The sequence below is a fragment of the Cryptomeria japonica genome, chromosome 5, assembly GCF_030272615.1.
Source record: "Cryptomeria japonica chromosome 5, Sugi_1.0, whole genome shotgun sequence".
In the NCBI taxonomy this organism is placed as follows: Eukaryota; Viridiplantae; Streptophyta; class Pinopsida; order Cupressales; family Cupressaceae; genus Cryptomeria; species Cryptomeria japonica.
In genome coordinates this window covers 840,178,149-840,201,816 of record NC_081409.1, presented here as the reverse complement: position 1 = coordinate 840,201,816, position 23,668 = coordinate 840,178,149, and the positions used below count along the sequence as shown (strand labels likewise).

The window sequence follows — 23,668 nt, the reverse complement described above, 5'->3', positions numbered from 1 at the left end:
CATCATGAATTAATTAAGTAATGGCATTAGAATTCAAAACATATGAATTATTTATGTAACCATATAAGTCAAATCAATTTATATCAAGATATCAATATTAAATAGATAATATAATAACCACATCTCATACATTTCATTCATGTCATTGATCTTCTTCTTCATCCAACTCATCATCATGACCATCATGATCATGATCATGATCATGATCATCATCGTCATCATCGTCGTCATCATTGTGTTCTTCATCGTCATCGTCATCACCATCACCATCACCATCACCATCACCATCACCATCACCATCACCATCACCATCACCATCACCATCATCATCACCATCACCATCACCATCACCATCACCATCACCATCACCATCACCATCACCATCAGCATCAACAGCAACAACATCATCATCATCAGCTTCTTCTTCATGTACATTTCCTTCAGGAACATCTTCTTCGTGTACAAATAATTAATAGACCAGTTACAACTAATTTATTTAAAAGATGAAGAATTAATTTACTACAATAACATCTTATAATTACCTCTCACTTTCTTCAATCTACCTTTCTCCATCAAGTGCCCCCCTTCGAATTTATTAATGGGGTTGGGATCCCAAATGCGATCTACATGGATTTTTGCTGCAAACTTAGGAAGATATTTAGTAATGTACACCATAGTTTGGTATACCATATATCCCTCCACCATAGAACCCTCAGGATGTTCTCTTTGTTGAACCAAAGCCTACAAAAATTTCAAGTGCCTCTCAACCATCCACATTGATCTAGTGTGTACAGGTCCACACAATTTGATCTCCTCAACTTGGTGTATGAGGTAGTGTTCTTGTGCATTGAAAAATGTTGAAGGTAGACACTTTTGCATTTCACACATTAGATGAGGGATTTTTCTCTTCCAATATTTTATATCTTCCTTGTGGATTTATTTAGATGACAACCACCTATAAGAGATTGAAGATGCAAAAATATATAAACGAGACTTTACAAAATAATATACAATATATTGCATAACAAGTAAAACAAATGGCAAATATAATATCTATACAACAAATTGAACAAACATCACTACTTACCTCATGTATTTTCCAAGATCATATATGACTTGCTTGATATTATTGTCAAAGTGGTCTGGGAGAGATAGAGGTGGAACGTACTGCAACAATTATAAAATGATCTTTTCATTATTTTCTAACATAATACAATGAAAAGTACATGCACAGTATACAAATATATAGTAAATACACAAGAATGCGAATTACCTTAATGAAGGTATGCCAATCATGCGTTTTCATCCCTGGCCCAAATTCACTCTTCTTTGATATGAGATTGTTTATGTTCGCAGCAAATCCTGTGGGGAATCGAATTTTTCGTATGACTTCTTTTATAGAATTTCTTTGCTGCTTCGTTAATAACCAAGGAAGGGCACTTATATTAATCTGATCTCCATTGCTATTTGATTGAATGACATTTTTCATTGCATGATTGGATTCCACAATGTCACTGCAAATTTTGACAAATTTTTCTTTGTCACGCCTTCCATCCAATATTTTCCATAATGTCTATGTTATATTCTTTCCAATATGCATTGTATCAAACAAATGCACAATTTGTAGCTGCTCGTAGTAAGGTAACGTACTGAATTGTCTGGGATAACTTTTTAGTCCCTTTGGAAGGCGACCATCCATGCCTTGATGATCTTCAGTATCATCAATTACATCATCAATAAACAAAACACGATAGAAAAATTCAAATTCCAAACATAAACCATTAGATGGAATGACATTACCTTGACGATTAATTCTATTATATTCCAACTTCCATAAGTGAGGAGTCATTCTTTGTGGCTTTGATGTAGTCTCTTCTTTCCTATTGAAAAGATGTTTTTCAATATTCCGGTACTTATGATTTTTGTGAAGGAAGTGCCTATACTCATCAAACACCTGCTTTCCTAAACTTTTTGAATGATGGGACTTCATCTTTGGACCACAAACTGGACATGCAAATTTTTCCTTTGTTTGAAGACCTACAAGATAATGTATAATTCTATTAAATCTGTTAATTTTTATAATTATAATTATCATGCACAACTTGAACACTATAACATACCACAAAAATGTGTTAGCCTTGGGGCATCATGTATTGTCCATACAAGCATTGCATGGAATTGAAATTGTCTTTGTCCTATTGGTCTAGAGATGTCATACATGGTCACACCATTCCATAACTCCAACAACTCATCGATAAGAGGCTCAATATATACATTCATATCTTTAACTTGGTACTTGCCTAGTGGAATGAACAAAAGTATTACATAATTATTATGACCATTTTACTGCAATATTTATAATTAAATGTAGATGACTATTAAATGATAAAATACCTGGAACAATCATTGCCAACATTATGTGCTCCCTCTTTATTGACATCCATGGAGGAATATTATTGTTGATAACAAAAATAGGCCACATCGAGTAAATAGATCTCAACTCTCCAAATGGATTGACACCGTCCGCTGCCAATGAAAGCCTGAGATTATGAGGTTCTTCTTTAAAGTGTGGCCACTTTTCCTCTATGTCCATAAATGCTGAACCATCTGCAGGCATTCGAATAATGTGATCTTGACTTCTATTGCATGCATGGTAATCCATAAATTGTGCCAAGTTAGTGCACCTGAATAATTGTTGAATACATGGAATAATGGGAATATAACGAAGAACCTTGCGAGGCACCTTTTTTGTTATTTGATTTGTTTGATATCTACTGATATGACATTTAGGGCATTCTATTCCAAATTCATGTTGTTTATGATATATAATATGATCATTGGGACAAGCATCTATTGTTTGATACTCCATTCCAATATCTTTCATAATGGAAGATAATTCTCGGTATGAGCGAGGTAGAATATTTGATGGTGGTAAGAAAAACTCACCTATCAATATATAGCAAAAAAAAAGTTTGAGTTGTGAATATAAAGAATATTAATGGTACATGATTCACCATTTATTAACTGTAATGACATGTATGACACACCTTAACATACGTGAGATTGTTATGTTGGATAAACCATTCATAACCTTCAAGTTCACCAACAACAATACAACAGAGAGAAGAGTTGTTTGGGAGCCTTTGTAAAGGGGCTTATATGCCTTCTCAAGAAGAGGTAAATCATGAACATCAAGGTCATCCTGATCATCATGATCAGTTGTGCCAGTACTAAATGTGTCATGGATCAATGTATTTGTACCATCATCTTCAATTGTGTTTTCTGGTGCATGATCATCATCTTCCATGGGATCATTATCTTCAGCTTTGATATTCACACCTCATGTTTCTCCACTTCAAAAACCATATTCTCAGGGTTTTGTTGATCCATACCATGTGCTCCGGGGTGCTCCACCTATATAAAATTGATATACACAAATAAACCGTGATCATGATCTCATTATCAAGTGATTTCTTATGTATATAAATTGTTAAAATGATATAATGAACAACTTACCAGTGGATGATAATCATGTCCCCCTTCAATGTGACCATGCTGCCTACAATGTTTCTTAGCTGTTTTGATTAGAAGTCTTCTAGTCTTTAAGCCCTTACAAATTTTGCAGGGACAATAACATTTCCCATCACCTTTTCTTTTCAAGTTAGACCATAATCTAGCAATTGTCTCCTTATTTTGTTCTTCACTGATATTATCTGACATGGTCTTTCTTCATAGGCAAAAAAATCAGGCTATAGAAACTTCAATGCAAAAGCTTCACAAAAATTGCAAATCGAACCAAAACCATTTAACTCTTCTTTTTCATCTTAAAACATTGAACTTAATATAGAACGTATTTAATGTAGCTGATTGTGTGAATTTCTGAGCATTGAGTCTGCAAATTCTTACTAAGAGTTTGCCTGTTGCAGACTTTTTGAGAGACATTTTTGAGTATTCTAAGCAAAGCATTTATTTTAACATACACTTATTCATCCACATTGTAGGGATAACAATACAAGGCTCACATATTGGTCTAAGAGGATGCCATGGTCTCACAAAGTAACCAAGAACCATATGAAATGATGGTCTTGAATCCACACACAACTAGGGAGGATCCATACGATTATGTATGACTTCCCCCTTGTTTGTTTAATGGGATTAGCCTCCAAGACGTCAATAATCACTATGAATGTACAAGTGGATCGTAGCTACCCATACAACAAACACTTACCCCTATCCTCAAATTTTCCCAATGTTTGATTCCTTATATACACTCATCCAAGGTTATCTATGTCGATCTTTGTGAGGAATCACATCACAACAAAGAAGGCAACATTTAAAAATAGCAAGAGTTTCACTAAACTACCAAAGATCATAAATATTGAAAGAAAGAAAAAATAGTACCAATAATAAGTCAAATAAATGTGTTCAATTCCAATAGCAAATCAAACATAGCCACAATAACTACACAATAGAGAAAACTCACAATAGTGATTAAGCTAATTCAAACAAGATAAAATAAAATTGTTGGCCCATGCAACAAAGATGAGAGATCATCAATAATTGAAGGAAACTTCACAATCCTTAAAAGTGCACATTACATAACTATACGACTAGAAATTGTGGCTAAATAGAGTGAAGATTCATCATGACTCCAATAATCGTCCCTCATATGTGCATTTGTGGCATGAACACAAAAACTCCCACATGGCATGGCCATGTACCTAATGGAGAAGACATGCCTAGGCTACATGCCCAAAAAACATGACTATAATAATAGTCCCTCATGCATGCATTTGTGGCCTGCACACTACAAATCCTAACATATCATGGCAATACACCTCATAGAGAAGACACCTAGGGCCACATTGCACATAGCAACGTGCCTCACAAAGAAGACATGCATAGGGCACATGCCACATAGCAATGTGTCTTATGGAAAAATGTGCATGCATGTCACACACCAAAGCTATATGTATACATCATGAGGCACATTCATATGTTATCAAACACAACCTATTGTATCTAACATGAGTTCCTCTCTACATGTGTGCAAATCTTCCAACACTAATCGCCACTAAGAAGGAATAATATAAAATGCGTCTTCAAATATTTGTGTGTGTGTGTGTGGAATTGTGTCTTTGAACCCAAATCGCTACCATCAACAACATGTAACCATCACCTACACTATATCAAAACATAAGTATGGTGTGACATCATATCTATTTGCTTTATGTCAAAACACATGCAAACATGAAAATCATCGTAGCATGACAAAAATCAATCTCCACATGTTGGAACAAAGATATAAATAAGATAATAGGGTAAGAGGAAACCCAAACCAAGAACCACATACCAACTATCGACAATGCCATCAAGATAAATGTAGGATAGGATACCACTATGAGCCATCCAATGGTCCATTATATGAGGAGAACTAGGGGATACTATCTTTGAAAGGTGTGGTCAATAGAGATAATCCCTACTAATGCCACAATATGTCAACATAGCTTCTCGAGTTTTCCATTCTTCTACTTAACACCACATTTATTGAGTTCCTCAACAACGAGGTTGGTTCTCAATAGGATGCACAAACATGTAAACACACAAGTCCCTAATTTTGAGTTGTTTGTGATCCCCTCATAAAGTTATACGAGGAGGAAGAGGAAGAAGAGAATGGATGAAGTAGAGGAAGCTCATGTGAATGTTTCTGGGTCTATTGCATCCTACACAAGTTAATTCTAAACTATCACAGTGAAGGGGTATTCGAACATTCAATGATTCTTGTCCTTTTAGATGTTTTATGTTTTGTTGTTGATGAAAATGGTGCAAAAATTGCTCCCTCGGCGTTGAAGTCATCATTGAACTCTGCCCAAAGAATTCCAGGTAGGTGTTTGGATTTTGATAGTGCTATGGGCGAACAACATTCACATGATTTCTAAGAGTAATGTAGGACTGTTATTAGTGTTTGACATTTTGATTTCTCTCAGATACATGCCGTTGACTATAAATGACAAAATAAAATACCATGTTAGCAGGTTGACAATCTGTGGCCATTGAAGGTAATTCGAAGGTATTCAATTGGTGCAACATGCATTCTCTACGTATATAGATAGATGTCCTCTCTAGTGCCTTATTGTAGAAAAATTGTTGTTGGCCATTACATGGCATGAAGTACACTTTGCATATCTATTTATGATTGATTATCGATCGCTGCTATATTTTTATATCAAACAATGCATTTATTTATACTCGTTATTTCATATTAGCAGTGATAGTGTAGATATGCTTGACAATTCCCCGTGTTTTGATTTCTTGCAATGAGATACATGACGTTTTATCCAACATGGACTGTCAAACTTAACAATTTGGGCTTACTTGGCACCTCACTAATTTGTCTTTTAAACAAAAAATTCCCACATATTCAAATGTCTATTTTTCCTTTTCCATGTTTATATTTCATTCATATTCATATAACATTTATCTATATACACCTCATATTCACTCTACTAATGTATATGTCTATACAGGTCTGTCACACTTGTGATTTGCATTATCTAAGTGACACATCAATTAAGTACATTACATGTGTGCTACGGAGAATGTTTGTGATTTTCTATCCCTATTTATAATCAAGATGAAGCCTTTATTTGTTTCATATTTTGAATGCTATAGTTAACACAAAACTTACAGTATTTCATTCTCTTCATCTACAGGTTATTGGCAATTCTTATTGCTAGCAGTGAAAATCTGTCACATCTTTTGGCACTTCCTGATAATGTAATGAGAACCATTGTTCTAAAAATTATTGATGACCCCAATAGGGATGCGTGGAATGTCCATGTCAAAATACAACACTTTTTGGACCCTATGTCGATCTTTCAAATTGATTGTTGGAATTGGTTTCTCATGCCACATGTTGGTGTCGGTCGACAACTGTGGCACATTCATCATTCCATGATCTTTTGGCCCATGATTCTTCCATAGTTTGAATTGTTGTGCACGTTTACATACACCCATGCACAAGGACGAACCACAATTACAGTGTATGGTGACTCGATTGAACATGTGGCCAATCATTTTTCATCTAATCTACTGTTTATGAACTACACAACCTCGTTCAGGAGAAGAAGCAGGACAACTAGACGGTCTAGATTTTGTAGGATCCAGTCTAGATTTGACTCTGTAGACGTATAAAAATGACCATATTCCTAAAATGAATATTTTATGTTCATTTCCCTATTTAATTAAATCCAATTTAATTAAATTATTCACATTCTTCTATTTTATTAAGTAAATTGCTCGATTTATTTAAATAAAATTCACTATACCATTTAATGAATAAATCATTTTATTCAATTAAATCCCCCTAGCCACTTTTAATTAAATTCAAATTTAATTAAATAGTTATCCTAAATTGAATAAATCAAATTTATTTAATTGCAACCAAATTGAATGAAAATCAAATAATTCAATTAAATCCTATTATCCCCTCATCCACTTGCAAAATCCCAAACCCCTTCCTAACCCCTTCTAGAATCTTCTAATCGATTCTAATTAACCTAACCCTCCTCTAAACTTTGTCACATCCCTAAGCAAAGGGAGGTCACTTCTCAAATGGCCCAAAGTCTTGGATAACCATTGAAGGTTTTCAACCTTCAACCACCAAAAACCCTAAAGTCTTTGAAAACCATTGAAAGCTTCCAACCTTCAACCACTTAATCCCCAAAGTCTCCAATAACCATTAATGGTTATTTCAAACCCTCCCACATGGTTAAAACATTTGTTTTGACTCAACTTCTACCCAACCCAAGGGTCTCATCAGGTTATTAATGCTTTGACCATGATTATCTCTTAATCATTTGCACAAAGGTTTATCCTTGGATTAGATCCTAATTCAGTGTGTAAACCTAACTTAGACTTGACCCTTAGCCTTTAGATAACCATGAGGTCTCCTCAGGCCTTTAATGCCTCCAACCTCTTCTTTCAACCCAATCTGGTGTGGACATTTGTCACCATTTCATTGGTGCAAATTGTGCACATGGATCCTCAACTTTCAAACCTGGCCCTTGATTAAACCTTTTAATCCTGACCATCCATTGCCCTGTTTGTGCTATAAATAGAGCTCTCATTCCTCCATTCTTAACAATCATCTTTAAAATTTGAAGCATCACACTTATGCTCAAATTGTTTCAAGCTTTCATTTTATATATGCTCCTCATTTAGCCTCTTTTAGATCATAAATTAATCATGAACATGCATGCTAAAGTAGTTTATTTATCATTTTAGCTCAATCATAGATTAAATATAGTGTGCTAGGATAGTATTCATACTAACCTTGTCATCTTATCATTTAGTTTGTTGCATTTCAAGCATCTCATCTAGCTTATAACACATCTCATACTAAGATCAGTTAAAAATCTCTCTCGTTCTCATATTTGCCATCCCTAAGCCATTTTGCTCAGTAATCTGAGAGCAAAACATTGGTTTGAGGGACATTGTGAGATAGAGAACCATGGGACCCTCCTTGGGAAGCTGAGTAACGCATCGTTACTCCATAGCTTGCATCAAGAAGTCCTGTGTGTGTGTGTGGATTGGTATTTTACATATTTTTCACATTTTAAATTCTAACAACCCACTTTTCCCACATACAGACTCTTAAACAAGATTAAAATGAAATGTATTATTTTCAAAACACTTATTGACATTTATGTATCGTTAAAACACAAATTGATGAAATTGGGCAAGACCCTATGTTTTATACTATCTTTCATTTTGCGAACAAGTTTATGTCTTTTTATTTTTTGTTATGCAATGTACACATTTTTATTTGATGGATACATTACAATTATGAGTTAGCATTGCCATTTATTTAAATTAATTGCATTTTGCAATTTTGAAGGGTTTTTTTATGTCAAATTTGATTCAATCACTCCTTATTCTCTATCATTTGGTTGGCACAAGGTGAAAAATGTTAAAACTGAAAGCAAAATACTACATATAGCTGCTCCTACAATAGAAAATGTAAAGATTTTTTTTTGAAATGATGAGTGATGTTTTGAGAATGGTTATGACTCGTGCCTTCCTAAAGGCCAATGGACTCAACAAATAATATGTTTTTTTCTTCTGGTCACTTGATGTGCTCTTATCTCAATAGTCATAGGACTAATCTTGTAAGTCCTTTCTATAGGTTTTCTTCAAGATATAAAATATTTTAGGTATCTTCATTGTCTACAACAACTTGGCTGTCATTAATCATTGTTTTTAGATGGCTGCACTGTATCATGTGATTGCATGAAAAAAGGTGATTTCAATTGAATCTTGTGTCATTGTTTTTGTTTGGTTGTCTTTGGTTGTCTTTGGTTGTCTCTATCTGATGGACTCTATAAACCTTGTTTTTGGATGATCATTATTGTCTTTCTATAGCTTATTGACCTCCATTTATGGAACATCCTCAAAGTCTATGATTGTCACTGGCATGATCCTTGCTCATTAAGATTTGGACTATACTATTGATATGCCAACTAATTGAAAGCTTCTAGGAAATTGCTTTTTCTTTTTCTCTTGTTAGAGTTTTCTCTATACCGTCACAAAAATACATGACAATATGACATACTATCCTTATTCTCATATTGTCACTTTTGCACTCTTATTTGTAGTAATGGCTCTTTACAATGGACTACTAATTTGCCCTCTTCATGGTACAAATTCCTCATGTTAGGATGTCTGTCCATGTGAAACCTTTGGTTCTAGAGTGGAGACTATTCCTTAATAGGTGTGAGAAACTATCATGGTAGCTAATGGTCCATGCACTTGTTTCCATTACAAACTTCTATTACAAACTTTCAGAGTTGCAACTTCCACGAGCCCCTCTAAGATTCCAAAAATATTGTCTTTGGTGAAGAATTCTGATGATGGCTTTTGATTTGTCTTAATAAGAATTCATCATTACTAGTGTTTGTTTTGTCTTGACATTCATCTCTCCCTCATTTATACCCTACTCTTTTGGATACTGTCTCAGAGATTACACTAATGTTTTCTCATATTTATTGTTGATAAATAAACCTTACCTTGACAACAAAAGAATTTTTTTACAGACATATAGAAAATAATTAAACGTTTGCCAGCATCCTCCCTGCGTGTGCCAAAATAGGAGCTTTCGAACAAGGTATGGACATCCATCAAAGCATAATCGAGAGAGCATTGGAATATAGGTTGGTTCTTGTCCAACAAGATTCAGGATGTAGGGTTTCAAAAAGGGAGATATGGAGGGTGCGAATTTACCCTCATGGGTACCGATTAAGCCTTCAAACAAACCAAATCGATCCCTGCCCATGTACTTCGCCAGATCGGTGCTAAACAAAAATAATCAAGGTTAATGCAGATCGAAAATAATGGCATATTTGGTTGGGTTTAATTTAGAGCATAGACAACATTGAGAAATTAAGCAATAAAAGATTGATAATATATATATATATCAGCCACGATTTGCAGGAACTGTGAAATGAAAACAAACAAAACAAACAAATGAATACCAAAAGTATTACCCAGCTGATTTGTGGTGAGGAGAAGTAAATAATGGCATGGTCTCAAACAATTTGAACTCCACCTTTGGAGGCCAATCAAAATATAGCAAGAAATTGGAGGGGTTACGATTTTGAAAGAATCCCCAACCTATCGTTTTCAACATATGATAAAATACATTACCAAGATCGCAGGAATGCACAAAATGGATTAATTTGAAAAAAACCTTACCTTGCTTGTGTAGAGATCACTCCGACAGGAGGGGCAGGGAGGCAAGATGGTCATCGCTTGTGCTTTCAAAATGAAAATGCGTTGTGTTTTTTTTTTTTAATAAAATGCCTGGGGTCATCGGAATTCCGACGAACACGGGCATTTTTAAAAAAAAAATCAAATTTTCACACAATGCTCCTTGTCCGTCGGAATTTAACCCCAAATGTATTAGTGTATTATCTTTTGGTGTCTGATTATGTATTATGGGATGAATACGTTGTGACTATTTTATCTCTTCTACTTCACTACTTTTACTATATATGATCTTTATGTTTTATTTGTTTTATCTAATTCAATACCATGTTTAATTTTTATCATCCATGTCTATATTTATGTTTCTAGACCAATTGTGGCTTTAGAATACTTTTTAGTTGACATAGTTTTCATTATTTCATCCTTCGTATTAGATCACATTGGGTGTTTATTTTGAGCTTCAATTATCCTATATGGAGTAGGTATGCCTAATATATTGAAGAATACATCTTAACCCAATGATGGTTGATCAGAGATATTCAATTTGATTGCAAGATATGTCTTATGTTTACCAAAAGAATCATTAATCGAATAGATGATAATTCTATGTCCACGTGCCATAAATAAACCCCTAAAGTGTGTTCTCTTTTTGTGTATTTATTTCATTTCTTTTTCTCTATACATTTTATCATTTTTGACATTTTTCTATTACCAGTAATTGTAAATGAAATTTATTCTTTAAATATGAAATTGGTTAATTGAAATACCATCCTAGAGTAGCTCCATAAAATGATATTTGAACTTTGTGCCTTAATATTTTTATCAAAATTTAATATTACATCTAATTGAAAATAAGCATAATATCATAGTTTATTTTTCCTTAAAATCGTACAGTGAGGGGAGAGCAGCCCTTCTATAGTAGGGCACCGTCGCTTGCCACCTTCGCTATAATGGGTTTGAGGGGGAGGAGGTCTATCTTAGCCCTTATTACAGAAGAGGGAAGTCCAATGGATATATTCGACTTGATGGGCATAAATGATCTCGCCTGCTTCCTACTATGGATAGGTGTGTGACAACCTATCAATCCCATTCGTGATGACAAAGGAGTCTAGATCAACACCGACTCCTACTGGCCGACTGTCTGACTTTCAATTTGTACTAAAACCAACCATTTTATGTGCAGTGAATTGATTCGATCTCATATATGTTATATAGTATCCGTCATCAGTCATTACGTCTCAATCATCGGTTGCCAGCATATGTTAGATGATGTTGTTGCCACCTGGGTCGCTAATATTTCTTCCTCTTAACAATTCAACAACTGCCACAGCTGATGCCGTCTTTATATGATGACTCTGATGTCTGAGATGAATATTACTATAATTATGTTAGAGTGAGAACGCTTTCTCTTTCCTTCTGATTCTCGTTAATGTTACCACTTTTGAATGTTGTGAGTCATGCCTAGTATTAGGATGAAAAAAATAGCCTTTAGTGATTGGGGTTGTTTTGCTTTCACTCTCTATTAGGTAATTGACAGCAATGTGAAGAAAATTTTGATTATGTTTTATATTTTTTATTTGGTAAGTCAATTATGGAAATTGATTTCCATGACTACCAAGTGCACTGATTTTGGTAGGCTAGATTCAAGGGGTTGTTTTGCACTCTCTATTAGGTAATTGACAGCAATGTGAAGAAAATCTTGATTACGTTTATATTTTTTATTTGGTAAGTCAATTATGGAAATTGATTTCCATGACTACCAAGTGCACTGATTTTGGTAGGCTAGATTCTAGAAAGTGCTGCCCTTATTAACATTATTATCTACTGCATTTTTCAAAATTAAAGTCGTTGTATTTGCTTAATATTCATATCATCTTTCTTCAGTGAAAGATGCATTTTGCAATTAATACTCTTTTGTGTTGTAGTGATTTTCATTAGTAGTTCATTCAATTTTAAATAAATTTTTTTTTCAGGAATTTATTCATTTCAGTAGTTAAAATTTAAACAGAAAATACATTTAAACAATCAGATGAGAACAAATTCAAGATACCCTTCAGGTTTTTTTGGCTCTTAATTGGAGCTAATAAAACTTCATTGATGAAAAATCAAATCACATTTTTTTTTTCCAATCCACGTGAAAGTGTACAATACGACGGGCCTGACAGTAATTTGTAGGCACCGATTTCCAAAATTTATTTATTCCTCCTCTTACACTCCTTTCCATTCAATTCTCTTTAATTGCCTTCTGTGTTTCTCCTGCTTAGTATGGCTGTTCTTTTGTTGTTACTTTCAATGCTTTCTATATTTTTAACCTGCGCTAGTCCTCATTCTCATCATCGTCAACAACAACAACAAGAATTGCTCTTACGATTCAAAGCTGCCGTTGCCAAGAACGGCACTTCTCTGCCCAACTGGACTCCCCTTCACCACTTCTGCAACTGGACTGGTGTTATCTGCCATGCCTCTTCTCACTCTGTCCGAGCCATCAATTTAACCCAAATGGGTTTAGACGGCACCATCTCTCCTGTGCTGGGGAACCTTTCCTCTCTTCGATCTCTAGATCTCTCCCACAATTACCTCACTGGTACCGTACCACCTCATCTCGGCCAACTCACAAATCTGTGGATACTCTGGCTGAACGACAATCAATTACGAGGAACCATTCCACCCGCTCTCTCCGCTTGCCGCCGTTTGCGTTCAATGAAACTCTTGTTTAACCGACTGCATGGTAGCATTCCGCCTGAGCTGAGTCGTCTCACAAGTTTGAAGTACCTCTACTTGGGCTTTAACAGTCTCACGGGTACCATTCCGCCCTCTTTCAAAAATATATCCGCCTTAGTTAAATTACATTTGCCCCAAAATGAGCTCTACGGCCCCATTCCTACTGAATTGGGAATGCTTGCTGACTTAGAGGTGCTTAGTTTATGGGGAAATCATCTTAGTGGAAAAATACATAACTCCTTGGGAAATTGTTCCCGTCTCAAACTACTTCTTTTAGGTAGAAACCAACTCGATGGAACGGTTCCAATGGAGCTGGGTAAGTTGAACCTTCTTACAAAACTTTACCTAAACACCAATCAACTTGTTAGTGACAGCAATAATACATTGGCCTTCCTCACTGCTCTCACAAATTGCTCCAACTTGCAAACATTAGAAATGAGAAACAATCATTTCATTGGTGTATTGCCCTCTTCCATAGGTCAATTTTCTTCCAATCTCAATCTCTGGGCATTACAAGGCAACATGATAAGCGGAAGCATACCACAAGAGATTGCCAATCTGACAAATTTAACCCTTTTACATTTAGGCAATAATCTTTTGAGCGGCAATGTTCCGTCTGCATTTAAAAGGTTTCGTGAGTTGGAAAGATTGTATTTGGGTGGGAACAAGTTAGAAGGAAGCATCCCAAGTGAGATAGGTCAACTGCAACATTTGGGACTCTTAGATCTTAGTCACAACCAGCTATCTGGAAAAATACCAGATTCCCTTTGTAGATCCCAGCAGTTAAGATATCTTTTTCTTGAGCACAACAATTTATCGGAGAATATCCCTGTTAGTTTAGAGGGATGTCAAAAGTTGGAGCTCCTTGACTTATCTCACAATAAACTAGGAGGAAGGATACCTCATGAAGTCATTGCCAGCCTTAAAAACCTGCAATTCTACCTCAATCTTTCGTGGAATTCTCTGGAAGGGTCCTTGCCACAGGAGATGAGTAAAATAGTAATGGCTCAAGCCATAGATGTATCTGGAAATCGGCTTAATGGGGCCATTCCAATTTCTTTGGGAGAATGCACAGCATTAGAGCGCCTAAATCTGTCCCACAATACCTTTGAAGGTCCAATACCAGGTTCATTCTCCAAATTAAAAAATCTCGAAGAAATGGATCTTTCTTTCAATAATTTGTCAGGGCCGATTCCAGAAGCAGTGTTGTTTCCAAATAGAGCTGTTATAGCATTGTTTATGGGGAACCCTGGCTTATGTGGCCCTAAAAACTATTCATTGCCTCCATGCTCAAATCAAACCCAAGAAGAACATTCCCTGCTCAGAAAAATAGCCTTATCTGCCGCTGGAACCATTGCATTTGTAGTATGCTTCTTCATTATAAGAATTTTATGGAGGTATAAGCTTTCAAGCCAATTAGTCCGTACCTCAAGCTTTACTTTTCAAAGGCTAAGCTATCAAAAATTTTCTTATCAAGATCTTGTCATTGCAACAGCTGGATTTGATGAGTCAAACTTGCTTGGAGTGGGTAAGTTTGGATCTGTCTACAAAGGCATATTGAGGAATGGTGAGGTAATTGCCATTAAAACTCTTAATTTGCAAAATGAAGAAGCTATTAAGAGTTTTAAGAGAGAGTGTGAATTCTTAGGGAGAATTCGGCACCGTAACCTCATCGGAATCATAAGTGCTTTTTTCTACCCTGAATCCAAAGGTTTTGTTCTTCAATTTGCATTGAATGGAAGCTTGGAAAAATATTTGCACCGTGACAGGGATGATAAAGGCTTTTGCAAAGTGGGATTGAGGGAGTATTTGAGCATTGCTGTAGATGTAGCCCATGGCATGGAATATTTACATCATGATTGTCCTCTACAAATTGTGCACTGTGATTTAAAACCTAGCAATGTGCTCTTGGATGCCAACATGACAGCCCTTATCACTGATTTTGGTATATCCCGTTTAACTAGTGCAAATTCCATGGATTCACTGAGTACAACAACAATTGCACTCAAAGGATCTATTGGATATATTGCTCCAGGTAAATTTTTTGAGTTTTCTTTCTTTTGGCATTATCATTTTATTTAGTACCTTTTTAAAAATTCAATGAATAAAATTTATTGCAGAGTATGGATTGGGTGGGGGTGTTTCTGTAAAGGGAGATGTTTATAGTTTCGGGATTCTGATATTAGAGATGATTACAAGGAAGAGGCCAAGTGATGACATGTTTGTGGGAGACATGAGCTTGCAAAAGTGGGTGAGATCAGCTTTTCCAAACAGACTGGTAGAAATTGTTGGTAGCGAGCTGTTGAGAGATGTGAATGAAAGCATGGAGGACAATAAATGTCTCATTTCTTTCATTCATGTTGGTTTGCTTTGTAGCAGTGAATTACCGGGAGAACGACCTTTCATGAGAGATGTAGCCAAAGCCTTGGAGAACCTGAAGACAAGTTTGATGGGATGTGCAACTGCTTCCAATTTAACAGCTACCATATCAGAACTCCTGAACAAGACCAATCCCACTGAAACAAAGGCATCTGACAGTCAAAGTTCTACATTTTAGATGTTTATAGCTTCCGTTAAGAAGTTTCTGTCCTTTATGTTTAATAGTTTCCATCTTCTTTCGTGTATAATCCACTTCTGTAAGTTGTTCCAATTCATGTGTTTATATTAAACAAGTTTGAGAAAGTCTGATGTTGTCAATGCATACTAATTGAAACAATACAAACTGTGGTAACATATTACTATGTTTATAGGACTTCCTTTTCCAATGTGAAAAAGTTTAAGAATTGCTTTTCTTCTTTCGTCCCCAAATATCCATTAGTCTTAAGTTTAAAAGCATGAGATCAATTTGGATGATGTATTCATCCCCAAAGACAAACAAGAAAGCATGAATAAGAATTTAAAGATCGTCCATTTTTTTAAGTTGTATAAATGATGGATCGCGGAGCGAATTCCACTATTAATAATTAGATATAATATAATTCTCTTAAAACAAATGCTACACCGTTTTCAGGCATTGTACATTTGAAAAGTTATGTTTGCTTCCGTTTTTCACTTAATCATTTATGGTTACATCTTGATTCTTATAAATTTAAAAAAAAATAAAATCATCGGGGATCATAAAATTAATAATAATTTTAAGTTGACTCGTTCATGGGTTTCCTAGGGTTAATCCTGTGTGCAGTTTTCCTGATGAAATGAGTTGGTCAAAACCTGAGAGGGGCTAGGTGAAGATTAACTTTGATGAGGCCTCAAGGGGGAATTTGGGCACTTCAAGTGTGGGGTGTGGCCTGTGATGACGAGGGGAAGATTCTCTTCACAGGTGCTAAAATATTAAAGAACGAAACTAATAATGAAGCAGAGGTTCAAGTGGCATTGTTAGCTACTGACTTGGTAGTGAACATGAAGGCTACGAAAGTCCACTTGGAGGGGGATTCCCAAGTGGTGATTAATGCTCTTATGAAAGGTAACACCTCGTGCTAGAAATTGAATAAGTTCATAAATATTATTTGTGCAAAATTAAAATCCTTCCAAGACTTTTGTATTTCCCATGTTAAACGAAGTGGGAATGCCATTGTTGACGTTCTGTTCAACGTGGCGTGTGAGCTCTCGAAAGGTGAGGCGAGGTGGTGGGATAGTAATGATAGCATTGTGCGATGAAGTTAAGACAACCTACCAAGTACAGTACTTCTGCAAATTTGATATGTGTGACTTGTGGTCAGCTTTTTATCCAAAGCGCTAAGTCTGCTTTGTGTTTATGGGCAATTAATGTGGAATGTTTTCTAAAATGGAGGTGGTTGTGAAGCATGCCTTCTGTATTGCTAAAATTGGTATCTTTGCTCATTCAATGTGGCTGTTGAGCGAGTTTGGTGGGGAAGATTACCGTTTTTTTGCAGAGCTTGACGGTTTTGAGGGGTCTCCAGCATGAAAGCAAATTTTACTCTAAAATCTTTGAAGTTGATGCCGACTTTCTGGGGTCCTGTTCCTATGAAGAGGCTTGAGAATATGTTTTTGGAAAAGGACCCTCTGTTCTTGAAAGAGGTTCAGCTAGTTCTTCATGAGGAGGTGGTGGTAATTGGCTATAGATATCATTCGAGGGTTGATATCTATTCTCTCATCATGGCTTGGGGACTGGACTTGGGTCATTCATGCGAGGAGGTTAGGAAGGTGATGAGGAAGATTGTTCCGAGTGCATATCTGTTAAACTCAGAGTCTCTATTGGAGTGGGTTGTTCCGGGTTGGGGCTTCAATGTCTCTGAAGGCATTCCAGAGAACAATGTTGAGCTCTGGGCTAGACACTTGTGAGTTCCATTTTTGCGACACCATGAGGACGTCAAAGCCCGGTTTCGAGATGATGCAAGGTGAGGGTGGGAGGGTCTGGAAGTCTACGTTCAGATAATGGAGCTAGAATAAATTATCAGATAGGCTGGTGAGGAGGCTAGGATGGTGGACGAGGTGTGAAGAAGGAGGCCGATCACCAGACGACTCTCTGCAGAGTTGGCAAGACAAGTCGGGCAGGGCGGGGCGGTGGGTGGTTTGAATAGGCTAGAGGGTGCTTTGTGCTCATATAATGCTGTTGATGACTCAAGAATCAGGGCAAACAATGGTACCCTTTGGTAAAAAACTCTTTTGTTTTAGATTAGCTATCTTGTGTTTCTTTTTTCTAATGAACAGTTTGTGCCAATTTGGCATGTTGTAATTGAACTTACTTTTTACAGTGGGGATGGAGGAGGTTTTTTGTGTTTCTGTTTAATGATCAACATGGTTTTGATAGGGTGGTTTGGAGTTGAGATGGTCAGTTTGGCTGGATGATGGTTTAGCGTGTACTATCTTTTATCTTACTAAAATTATAAAATTATTGATCACAATTTTTTTTTTTTTTTTTGTGTCGACTATAATTTAAATTGAATATATCATTAATCAATAATTTAAAATTTAAATAAATAATTTATTTTAATTTTATTTTTTATTAATTAGTGTTGATATAATTAATACATTAGTATAATTTCTATAGTGCATTTAATGAATAAAATTATATATCAAAATTATGTAATATATAATTTATATAATGTTTAAATTTCATATTTTTCATTTATGTAATATAGGTATAATTACATGTATTTTTTTATTGATCTTTTGAAGTCTAGCAAAATGTCTTATATTACATTACTCTTATTACAACATTTTCTAAATATTAGCCTTGTCTCAATTGAAACATTCATGTAACTTTGCAAAATACTTGATACAAAGAATAAATTTGACATCTTCAATGTGATTTGTAATAAATTTGACTTTTTCAATATGATTAGTAATAAAATTGCTCCATGAGAGACACAAATAATGTAAAATGTGTTATAAATGTAGAAGTTGATGATCAACCACAAGAACCAAGATTCGTTAGCAAGAAAAAAAATATGTCACACAAAAGAGATCAAGGAAAGACAATATGCTCAATAACAACATGAGAGTTTTGTATTATTGCACACACAATATTTGAGATGCAACTTCAATGGATGAATGAATCCTTATAAATGATGAATGAAACCCTAGATGCAAAATCCAAATGCTAGAATTAGGAGACTAAGGCAATGCAATGCAATGTAGGAGCTAAATTAAGCTCAATTTCAACTAGAAAAGAAAACTCTAGATAACAAAAAGCACCTAAGTTTAGCTTAAGTGAAAAAGTAATAAAGGACCTAAGTAATAAATATTTAAATAAATGTCCTAATTACTCCAACACCCCTCCTTAAGATTAACTTAGGGATAAGTTAAATAGCTAATGAAAAATATAGAATGTGTGCATGAATGAGTCCTAGAAACAAAGGCCTGATTAGGTACTCTTGTACAAACCAATGCAACTTTCACAAATGGTGAAAATGAAAAAAACATAGTGGGAAAAAAACCTTCTTCGAAAGAGAGAAAAGCAAAGAGAAAGAAGGTACATGCGACAAGCATGGAGGACTTTGTCCTCCCCAAGTATTGAATTAGTCACATAATTACAATCACTATCCCCCATAGGAGAGAAAAGAAGAGATGATGTATCCCCCCCATAATGAAGAATATATAATGTCTAAGATGAACGCTCTAGGATGAATGCTAATGAGGTTTCAAGGGAGGAAAACCATATTCCTCTCGTTAGGAAGAAACAAATCAAGTGTCCAACACTAAAAAATCCATATAAGGAAATGGAAGGAAAAGTCTCATGATGTGTGCTATGGAAGACTTCTCAGTTGATCAACTATTTGAATCAAAAGATACCAAACCAATTGAAACAAATCCAAACATTTTTGAAGATATTTGATGAACAAACTCTTAAAGAAACGAAGATGAGATGATAGGAATGCTCAAACTGTCATCAAAGAGGAATTCTATATCCTGATCATGTCTCCAATGGATGGAGTGTGTGATGTATCAAACAATCTTGCAATATCTGACAAGTAATCATCTCATTCTATTAAAATTAGATGGGAACAATCAATAAACTGAACTAAATTGAACTCTGAAGAAGCACAAGGTGGAGGAGGAGCAACACAAGTCTTAGGAAGCATTGTGGATGATTGAAGCAAACATAGATTCAAGTGACCAAATCTCTACTCATATTTTTGATCTACTCTCAATCCATGAGAGGTAGAACTAAATACATGCTTAATGGGATAAAAATGAGAGAACTCATATGATCATGATGCATGATCAACACTGCTAACTACAATAAGCTCTCTACTATGCAAATCTCCAATGAGCACCAAATCAGGGCTTAACTATATTTCCTATCCCACTATGAGGTAATCTGGTAAATGGAAAAAAGGTTGGAAGATAACAAAGAAACAAAAATGGGTAGTATGGAGCCAAGATGGACTATTTTGAACCTGAATAAGGATTGTCTAGAAATAATTGCCAGTCTGGAGGAGTTCAAGATTTTGCACATTTTTTGGGAAGGAAATAAACTTGCGGATCATGTTGCAAACCTGGTTGTTGAAAACATGGCGATTAGATGGTGGAGAGGAAGGGAAACCTTCCCAAAAACTCTGTGCGACTTGGAAAGAAATGATGTTGATATCTTCGGCCTTACAAAGGAATTTAATGCTCAGAGATTATGATGGGATGGGTGCCATTGGGAAGGTATTTCAAATTATTACCACTTTGAGAAGCTCGACAAACTTCAGCATGCCCTGTTTCTGGTTTAGCTTTTTTCTAGTTTTGCGCCTTGTTTGCAGTTGTCTGTATTACCTACGTAACAGAATGGGTGGTGACAAGAATAGGCATGAACCCACAACCTATGATAAGTGGCAAAAGATTAAGGAGGTATGGGAAGAAATATCTGATGGTGGGATGGTTCTCTATCTCGAGAGATTGCATGGTAACTCTCCCCTAGGTACTAAAAGCTTTGCTAAAGGGTGGAAAAAGGGTGTGTTGTCTATTTATGGGGTAGAATTCTATGTTGATGAAACCCTGGTTGCCATTGTTACTAGACTTGCTACTGAGGAAAAAAAAAATTATAGAGAGAGGAAGTTTGGTGAGGAGGTCATCATTGGTTTTTTTGACAATGAAAAGGAACGATGGAGGGTGACTAAAATGGCAGATGGTGGCTAGAACAGGAAATACCTGAATTCCCTATTGGCTGACATGGCAGAATTCATCATGATGTATATCACTCTTGATGGCAGATTTGCTGTATTTTCTCATATCATTTTACAATTTTAAACCATTTAAGGCATCACAAAATTATCTCCATCCCTTTCTACTTGATTTCATCCTTGGAAAATAGCTTAGCCAAACATGCTAAGAACCAGGATAATCCAATACTTCATGAGGGGCTTATCATGTTAATCATGGAGTATGCCAAAGCTCATGAAGTGAAACCTTCCCCCATGGATAAAACCCACATTTCTTTCTCTAACCCTGAGGTGCAGGTAGTTTTTGATACAAAGTTGGACGATGAGGACAATGGCACTGCCCTTGATTGGCATGATATCAAGGATTTAGAGGACCCTGAGTATATATAAGAGAAATAAGGGGAGCCTATGGTGACCCCTAGAACTAACAACAGTAGGAAAAATAATCCTCCAAGGTGGGTAACAAACAAGTTTAAGTCTAGTAGCAGGAAAATTCAAGACCTGGAGCCACCCATAAGGAAGAAAATGAAATTGACCAAGTCAAGTGGGTCCAAAGACAAGGACCACGAGATTATGTTAGACATCCCCATGAATGTGGATAATGAGGAACGAGGGACCATGAATAAAGAAAATGAAGGTGGTCAAAAGGGGGAGAAAGTGTTGGAAGTGGGTTGGTAAGAAAATTGGAACCCTGAAAGATGGGATTAAGGACTTTATTAACACTTTCATAGACTCCCCTGGGCCTACTAAAACTGAAAAGATCATGAGCATGACTCGGAAGTTGTCTGGGTATGTGCACAAAGATGGTGGTCAGAAAAGTGGACACCACCCAAAAAAAAATGGAAAAACAAGCAGCACGTATGCAGTTCTAAAATTTGAAATGACTGCATACGTGCTTAGGTTTGTTGTTCCCGAGCCTAGAGAAGGTAGCGCGTATGCGCTACCTCTATGAAAATGAGCACGTATGTGCTACTTATAGGAAAATGAGCACGTACGCACTAATAGTCCCTAAAGAACCACGTATGTGGTACCTGTCAAAAAAAGTTTTAAAAAAAAGCTGGGTCTTATTTTCCTGTGAAAGGCACATTTTTATTTTGTTTTTTCTTCATTTTCTCTCCTAAACCGCAAACGGGGTGCTAGATTTCTCCTCCAGACACTATGGATCAAGGTTAGTTTTTGTTAATTTTTGTCTTTCTTTCCCGTTTGTTCAATTTGTTTTACATTTTGAATTTAATTTCATTAATTTTGATTAGGGTTTTGCATTTTTTGTTTCAAAAACCAGATTCTCCTAATCCACAAGAAGAACAACCAAATGCACCTCCTGAAAATACACCCCCAATTCCTCCTTTTGACCGCACACCTAAAACACAGGAGCAATTAATTAATCAATTAGGACAAAATATGTCTAAAATCAATAGACTGATTGATAAATTGAAAACATCCGAACTTGAGCATCATCAATCCCTTGCCACTAGCCTAGAAAATTAGCTAGTGGTGCCATAGTTGTTTCCACACAAATTACCAAATGGGGAAACTTTAGGGATAGGTGTCATCAATTCTATGTTGATGGGCTATCATACGAGGGAGTCAAAAACAAAAATATTAGTAAACAAGAAATATGTGCCCTTTTCGTTGATCCCAAAACTGGTCAGTCGTTACCTCTTAATGCAACGAGGTTTCCCATACATTGTTGTACCAATGTGCAGATGAAGAATCTTTTTTTGCAGAGGTGGTGGATGGTCTTTGATGATCCACCTTGTAATAATTATGAGGTGCCATTGTATTTTTTGAGAAAAGCATGCTGTGAGTTTGTGCTCAATGTGCGGCCAAACTATTTTGACATGAGGGAGTTCCATGGTAGAGGTGGTGGCTTTGCCCAAGATAGACCTAGAGCTCGTAGGCGATTACCCGCGGAGAGTTACCGCCCCCTAGCACCCAAACCCAAGGTGTATCAGGCTGTCCTAGTAGAGATGAAAGAGTCGATGGAGCTAGATAATCTTCAGGCAGCCACAACATTGACTGGTGCCATCATCTAGCATGGGACATCATTAGCACACCCTATTGTACTAGATGATGAGCCATTAGTTTCTCCAAGTGGCGATAGAGAGACCATCCAACATATGTGTGTCAGTTGCTCAGGGATATGCTTGAGGATAGATGATGCGCCTAGTGCAGATGGATCCACATCTCATCTATGCATGATTTGCGGGAGTAGATGTCAGGCCCGCATGAATGAGAATTTCACGCTAACAGATGAGTTGATGGAAATGGTGTTTGCCCATCAGCGACAAACACAAGTGTGTTGATTTGAATTCATAGCATTTTATTTATCGTTCTAAGTTTATAATTATATAAATAAATTTTCATTTATACATCGATTTAAATTGAGACAAATAATATGCATTTCAGGATGGAACAACGGTATCCCATATTCCTCCCCCAGTTACTATAGTTGCAACTTCGATGCCTGAGGTATAAATTTTGTAACATGTTAAAATAGAATATTACACTTTGAATTCAAAAAAAATACAAGATATACTAACTATCTTTAATGCTTGGTCCAATTTTTGGTT

The 23,668-nt window shown here is 36.0% G+C and overlaps 1 protein-coding gene across 1 annotated transcript; it reads left to right on the top strand.

Annotated features, from left to right (window-relative positions):
• Positions 1 to 13,202: 13,202 nt before the first annotated feature.
• LOC131042066 (putative leucine-rich repeat receptor-like serine/threonine-protein kinase At2g24130) lies at positions 13,203 to 16,168 on the top strand. Its single transcript, XM_057975371.2, has 2 exons — positions 13,203 to 15,520; positions 15,606 to 16,168. The coding sequence occupies exons 1-2, from the start codon at positions 13,264 to 13,266 to the stop codon at positions 16,040 to 16,042; spliced, it is 2,694 nt and encodes an 897-aa protein (XP_057831354.1). The 5' UTR covers positions 13,203 to 13,263; the 3' UTR covers positions 16,043 to 16,168.
• Positions 16,169 to 23,668: the final 7,500 nt, after the last annotated feature.